This window comes from Apis florea, unplaced genomic scaffold, assembly GCF_048593485.1.
Source record: "Apis florea isolate Af1SG1 unplaced genomic scaffold, ASM4859348v1 contig_3170_pilon, whole genome shotgun sequence".
NCBI classification, from domain to species: Eukaryota; Metazoa; Arthropoda; class Insecta; order Hymenoptera; family Apidae; genus Apis; species Apis florea.
The window spans coordinates 1,852,245-1,860,251 of record NW_028256714.1 but is presented as its reverse complement, the minus strand read 5'-3'; the positions used below and the strand labels follow the sequence as shown (position 1 = coordinate 1,860,251).

Genomic DNA, 8,007 nt, shown 5'->3' with positions numbered 1-8,007 from the left:
ATCGCGATTATTAATTTGTACCATTCTTATTCTAATGTTCGATCGTGTGTCTCATGATAAGTCTCGTACGAAATTTCTTACCTATTAAACCTATTTCTTCGATATATTTGTCTTATAACCAAAAATTTTATTATGAATTATTTCAAATTACTTTCTTTTCTTGTACATGTTAAAATTTAATCAATCTTTTTCACTATTCATTTATACGATTACGTGCTTGGGATTTGATCCACGCTGTACACGTATTGAACTGCTCGGTTATACAGTGTGTTGAATAAAAATTGAGAGACAAATTGCAGTGCTTACTCATTGCTAGGAGACTCTTGTCTGCACCATCGTCTATCAATTATACGTGCCTTTGATTGAGATCGCCTCGAGTATCGTGCCTTTCCGATTATTTTCTCATACAGGTACAAATTAATATCATCCGCGTGTGTATAAGTCACTTATTCTTGAATTTTTTCATAAACTGCATCATCGAGTAGAATAAAAAGGTGCGTGATGCAAAAAACGAATCACTTTGACTACATTTATGTCCGTTACCTCCAAAACTTGATTAAAAAATTAAACGTCGATTTAATTGTGATGAAAAAAAAAAAAATTTTTTTTTTCTAAAAGCGAAACCTGTGTTATATATCGTTCTTACTTCTCGATTTTAATTTTTCGATGTTTTTGTCGTCGATACATTTAGATTGGGGATTCGATTCGATCTTTCGCTCGATCGATATATATATATATATATAAATTAAGATACACCTAGTTACAATTTTCGTAGCGAATAAATCCTTGTTATCAATTTTTTTTCTTATCTCAGTAGATATGTATATAAATGGACAAAAGGCCTTGTTTTTTTTTTCCGAGTTCGAACGCTCGAAAAATACACGCTTCTTTCGTTCGCGAAATATCTTGGAAGCGTTGGCCACGTTGTTCTTTTTCCAATACTCATGATCCAAATGAATCCTATATACTTAGCGGAACGATTTACTTGTTTCTTAGATGAATGCTCAAAAAAAAAAAAAAAAAAAAAAAAAGAAAGAAAAAAAAGAAGAAAAAGAAATAAGAAAGAAACAAATGTTTAAAAACAAAAATTTTATGGGGACAAATAAAATATTATAAAATACATATACAATAAAACGATCGCAGCTCGAAAGAATAAATGAAGAAATGCTATCAGTTATATGGTGATGTTTAATGTGATAAGGTCTGTAATACTGTCTTTGCAGGATGGTCGGTCTTGCAGTTATTTTAAGATCCTGTTGTGTAATAAATATAAACTCATAATTTTAAATATTTTATTATCTTATTGTAATTTTTTTTATATTGAAACAATTAAATATATCGAACGTGCATAGATTCTTCTATGAAACAGATAGGACATTAGGAGTAAAATACATTTAAATGAGGGTTGTAATCTTTGTAATTTTCATATAATTTTTACATATATTTCTTTCAGGCAGTATTATTTACAAAAATGTTCCACCTTCTACGAAGTCTTGATAATTCAGTCTTGACACAAGTTATACGTGTATATGATCCCAATCATTATATTTCTGCTTTCGATTATATTAAGAAATTTATCCTTTTTCCATATTCATTATTTATGCTTGCTTAATATATGCGTTTTATTATAATTATTACTCATATTAAATATATTTAAAAACAGAAATTAGAAAATGATTACTACAAGAACGCAATCCATTAGATATATATAATTATTTTAAAAAAGAGAAAAATATATATTTTACTTGTTTCCTTTCGTTTTCATTTCGTTAGAGACTGGAAAACGAATTCTTCGAAATTAATGTTTCTACGTATGATAAACTTTCATTATTTTTTTTTTTTAAATTCATTCGTTCCAACTTCTATGCTGACACGAGCAACGCGACTGTAAACATTTTTATAAATTTCTGCATGAATCATCCTCATCGTGCACAGTAATATTCTTTCTCTCAATTCTTTTTCTCGATTTGGAAGAACAGAGGAACGGAATTCAATTACATATTTTCTATCGTTCTTTGGCAATCTACGAAGAGCTATACACCGCCAATATTACAAATTTTTTTACAATTTTCAACATTTCGTGAAAATTTTCTTTGATGATGATAATAATCCAGCATTATCATTTATTAATATTAATATATTCATAACGGAACATAAATATATATATATATATATATAGAGATAAAAAAAATGGGCATAAAATTAACATAAAAATATTTAGGGCGTACGTGAACTTCGTAAATACTTAATATAATGATATATAATGGTTTTAATTAAACAATTAACTTATCATTTTATTATGCTCTCGTCCAACATACAAATGTATGTTGGAAGTAATTCGGTGGTGCATTTCTCTTCAAAGAAGCTCATAAAATGCGAATCACATTCGCAGATATCTTAACAGCTACGGTAAAATGTACACAGTGTTCGAGAAGTTTTCGAAAGCACCGAGTTTTAAAGTTAAAATAGCCTGTACAAAGATGTTTGCTCGATAATTCGTTTTGTACACGAAAGCGAATATATGTGTCGTTTTTTTATTTCATTTCATATTGGATTAATGGAATTTAAAACCGACTCTATTTCCAACTCACTGTGTGAAAATATATCTTAAATATAAGCTTAGAGATATATCTGACATGTCATAGAAAACGACTCACATATTCCATAATGGAGATTTTAACTTTGAATTATTAGTTATTTTCGTTATTCTTAAAAGATAAATAATTAATATATTACTATGCGGTTACCTTACGCAAAAGCGTAATACTGTCATCATGAAATTTCATTTTTTTCTTCTTCTTCTTCTTCTTTCTTACTTCAGTTTTCTCTCTTCTTTTTTCTTTTTTTTCTTTTTTTTAGCGGAAAACGAGCACACGATAAATTGTTTCATATCTATCTTTCCATTTTTACAAACAAGATTACGAAGAGACAACCGCTTTATATAAAAATTTTTTAACATTGCTTGATGCACAGAATGTAGATTGCAAAATTAATATTTTAATTCGACCACACAATAATTCGAAAGATGCCATTTTTACTTATATGTGTAGAAATATACAAGGATGTAAAACACAATTGTATTAAATTGTGCTTCGCGTATGTTAACTTACAGAAATAAATTGTAAAAATCACTTATGTGCAAACAGCAGAGTATAAAATATAATAAAGATAGTATTTACAGTATTATAAGATTAAATGTTTAGCGAATTTTGTAGTGCCATCTGTTCGTGTCACGTTCTGCTCATTTATCTATGTTCTAATCGGGCAGAGATTTTGATTTTTTTTTTTTTTTTAATGAAAGAGCAGACTCTTTTTATATTGAATAACTATTATACACTTTTCACTGCCCTCAATAAACGTTATATAGATGTGAATTATATACTGATATTATTTACGAGGCTTCAAGAAACACATAAAAATCACTTATATGTATCATAATGTTTTTAATTAACAAGATATTATAGATACTACATATCTTGATCACTTCACAAAATTAGTTTAATAACAATTAATTGTAGAAATACAATTTCTATGCATAGTTTGAAACATACAAAACAATGAGCACAATGGCCAGGCTTGAAATGCCAAAGATCACAAAACACATGAACAATTTGATAGATTAAAGAGAGTGACACTAAATACAGACACTTTAAACTTGCTGTTTGTACTATAATGATCATGACAAATTGGAAAGTCTGCCATTCACTTAACTAAACATCCCAATAATGTAAGGTGAATTACATTGTGGGATCATTTATATTTTTACTAACAGTATGATAATATATAAAAAAGTTTGAATCTTTATCAACATCGAGCAATCATGAGGCAAGGATAATCGAATCCTCTTAACCATAAAAATGAGCATAGTTTATATCTCAAGCTTTTCTTAATATTATACATTTATATATTATAATCCTAGTTGAAAAAAAACAAAAATAAAATGACATGATATACCTCAATACGTTTGACATCGATGTCAATGACATAAAAACGAATTAACGATCATTTTTACAATGAAACATGTTGTGTACATGTATAAGAATTATACGCAGATAATCCCCCTTTTTCGTAATTTCATAATTTTTATTCGTACAAAGCATCGATCAAAAATAATTTTCAATTAAAATAAATACATATATATATATATATATAATTTATAGCTTCTGCCAAATCATCAAACTCAATTTGAATCTATAATTATTATTTTGAATAATATCATGTCTACAATGCTTTGCCATCGTGTTTCAAAATAAGAATTACGCTAAAAGGGGTAAAACGACTGCTCAAACATTAAAACATCATTTTTAAATTCTACAATTCTAAATTCTACTGATATCATAATTCGCATCAGTACGCAAGAGCATGAAAAACTCTTTAATGTATTTGGGAAATAGCACACGAGTTGCAAATAGATATATAACATGAATGAATGATGAACAATTCACAAAAAAAAAAACCCAGTGATCAATCGGTAATTAATACCAATCAATAAGACATTCGGAATTATTTACAATTTATCAGCCTTATTTATGCTTGTACATAGGAAACTGGAACTAAATGATATACATATAGATCTATTATTCATATGTGTTGAATATATCCATAATGTATGCGCTCTTATAATTTTTTCAGTACATAATTCCATTCTATACATTTTATTTTTTACATTGAATTGTAAATTCATTTGCTTGATTATGCTTGTTTATGATTTCTATGATTCATTTGTAGACAAAAAAAAAATCGTGATTAATAGTATATGTATTTTTAATAATATCACATATTAGTTAATCACGAAAATTTTATTACTTATAGTAGATACTAAAGCTTAACTATAATTAATAAAATAATATAAAGCAACACGGTATTGGGTGGATAACAAGGCCAGTAAAGTCTAAAAATTCATTATAACAAAATAATTACAATCACGAAATATAACGTATAAAATACCAAGTTCTCTCAAAAATTTCATTATGAAAAAATGATAATTTTAATTACCATTATCTTCCAATGAAATATATATTTAAAAAAAAAAAAAAAGATAACAAGTCAATAAGTAAAATGCTTAAAAGTGCATATGTATGTTACAAATAATGCATGTAAATATACAAAGAAATAATAACAATTCACACAATTTTCAAAATTGTTTAAAAAAAAAAAAAAAAAAAAAGAGAAATCGATAGAAATCGAGACAGTCAATTTGTCAATCCAATCAATTAGGATTATTTCACGTAACAATAGTAAAAAGGTACAATTATATATAATTAATATTCTTTTTATAATATGTTTTTTTATAAGCATATTTTTTTGTCTAAAACGGAAATTTTGTACTACAAACTTGCTTTTTTTAGTATAATTTTGAATTCCAATAATTAATAGGATTTAAACAGAACTGGTACTGTATCCATCCGATATATATAGTACATATACATATCATAGTCATTCGACGTAGAGATAATTTTCATTCTCAATCGAGAACAATAGCCAAGCACAAACAGTCCTGGAGGCTAAATAAATAGCGTAGCCGCTTAAAATTGGCTTAACGCTATATAAAAGTTAATTATGATAAAATTTGAAAACTGCGCAACATTGGACCTTCAAAACTGTAAAACGTGCCCATCATATACAATACAATTTACGTATATGTTTCAAGCAGTTATTGAAATATATGTATTTATATGTGTGCCAAACATGGCGATGTATAATGTTCACATTAGACTTTCAAAAAGTCTCCATGAATATGATGTAAAATATACATCTTGATTATTTTATACATTGTCTACTTATGATGCTTCTTCTTATTTCAATTTAAAAACACAGAATATTGAAGTTCTCTTAATCAACACTACATTTTCACTAAACGTCTTTGATAATAAATATTATTATCTTTCCTTTGATGAATTGTAATATAAATCGATTATTATGCAATTGCAGATTGTTACGTTCTTCTTAGTATTTCATTAGTTATCATTGGTTGAGGAATAAGTTGTAATAAACTTCAATGAAATATTTAATGTGCAATTATATGCACACTTTTGTTTGTCAACTGTATATTTCTTAAGAATAATTATCTTCCAAAGAAATATTTTGGTAAAAGTAATTCCAAACTCCGAATTTTATTTTTATACACCAATATTATGTTTTATATTTATTTGCATGTGATCTTTTTGTAAAGTCTCAAGAATTTGTTTCTGCATATTATGTTCTACCTAAAATTCATAATAATTGTGTTTTAAATTTTTTAAATAACATACATTAATAATATTTATTTCTAAAAATTGTTTTTCATACCTCTAATGGCGTTAAACTTCCTCTTTTTGCTTGTAAAGCTGGATTTTTGAAGTCTCGTGCCAAAACATTCAATTGTGATTCTTGGCGTGCTATATTATTCATAAGTTGAAGATGTTTTTTCCTTATTTCTTTATTGATTACCTATTATAAAATTAATGTGATGATTGCCTTGTATTATTAATATAATATTACTATTAAATTATACTTACCATATTGTCTGTTAATTGTACTTCTGTTTCATTAAAAGTATCTAAAATATTAAAAAAAATTTATTAATAAATCTTATTAGTATTTTCTAATTAATTCTATTTAATAAACATGTATATAAGTATATACTTACTTTCAAGAATTGGTATATGCCTTAGGTCATCAAATATTTTCATTATCAGTTCTGTAAAATGAAATTCAAACATTTATTTAAACCGAAAAAGTTTATGAAAATCAGAAAAATTAAAATACAAAAGATATGAAAAGAAAAATCACATATGCATATATTTTATAAAAAAAACTTTTGTGTATATTAAGAGAATAATACCAATATTTATAAATAAATATATATAAATAAATATGATATCTTGAATGAAAAAGTACCACCCACTACTTTGCAATAAACAAAATTTAGTTGTTTACTTCGTTTGTAGATGCAGGGTTACTGTACTGAGTTCGGTACCTGGATTTGCTTCCAGGTCTGGGCTCAGCAATGCATTGTCCTGAAGATCGCCATATTCCGGTTCCAATTCAGGATTTGGAGCTATAAGTGGTATACTAGAATCCACTTGCTGATAATCAGTTATGACCTCACTTAGACTTGAATTTGGCGATTCAGCAATCTTTAGTGACTGAGGATTTATATTGTTGAAATCCGTTGAAAGTTCTGAAAATTCTTCGTCAACGAAAGGCTTACAATCAATGTAAGAGACATTCTGTTCGTCGCTTGTATCCGATGATGCATAAGGAACATTATTATACTGTCTTTTTTTATTGCAACCTGTCTTAATATCTTCGTCACTGTATATCCTCTTCAATGGATATGGATGACCCTTCAAATCAGAAGTAACATTATCAATCGTATTCTTTTCAAAGTATTCAATCATTGTCTCGTGCGTATAAACGTCCATGTTACGTTCAATTTTTATGTTACATGGATTATTTTCTATTGTTGCGACAGGTTTCTTAACTGTAGTATTAGGATTCAAAATATCTACATTTTGATGAAGTTCAAGTTGAGATATTCCAGGTTTTCGTTGAATATTTACGCATGATTCTACATTAGACATATTATTAGTTCGTGATGAATTCTGTTCATCTTGTGTACTATTACGTGTTTGTTTCGTAACTTCATGTACAGTTTTTCTTGACGATCTCGTGTTTTCTTGTCTCTCATTAGAGTTATTCTTATTATTATTTGTCTTTGACTCTGATTTCTGATTATGATTTGTCTTGGCTTGCACCATTAAATAATGATCGATTTTCTTAATTCCAAGTCTTCGAGCTTGGGCTTCAGCAGGAGGTAAATGTTGTGATATCATAGCAGCTTTCGCATACTGTTCATTTTGTGTAGGAGGTGACAAACAATCTTCCGGAAGGGGTGATGACAGATCACTAACTAGATATGTGATAGCGTCCTCTAATTGTGCGGGATCCTCCATGTTACTTTTCGAATTTGGATTTTGAGAGTCTGAACCCTGTAATAAATTATAATGTTCCTAATTATCTTTT

General features: G+C 27.5%; 1 protein-coding gene across 3 annotated transcripts in view; it reads right to left on the bottom strand.

The window, feature by feature from the left end:
• Positions 1–6,030: 6,030 nt before the first annotated feature.
• Positions 6,031–8,007, bottom strand: part of LOC100863684 (uncharacterized) — a 66,086-nt gene continuing 64,109 nt past the window's right edge. For 2 of the 3 annotated variants that reach the window (XM_086910312.1, XM_003692938.4), the window contains 5 exons: positions 6,959–7,973; positions 6,629–6,679; positions 6,498–6,538; positions 6,289–6,429; positions 6,031–6,206 (listed from right to left, as the gene is read on the bottom strand). In XM_086910312.1, coding sequence (XP_086766438.1) covers positions 6,120–6,206; positions 6,289–6,429; positions 6,498–6,538; positions 6,629–6,679; positions 6,959–7,973 — 1,335 coding nt within the window. In that variant the 3' untranslated portion in view covers positions 6,031–6,119. Of the gene's footprint in view, positions 6,207–6,288; positions 6,430–6,497; positions 6,539–6,628; positions 6,680–6,918; positions 7,974–8,007 lie in introns of all 3 variants that reach the window. The other variant, XR_004224738.2, reaches the window with a different exon arrangement.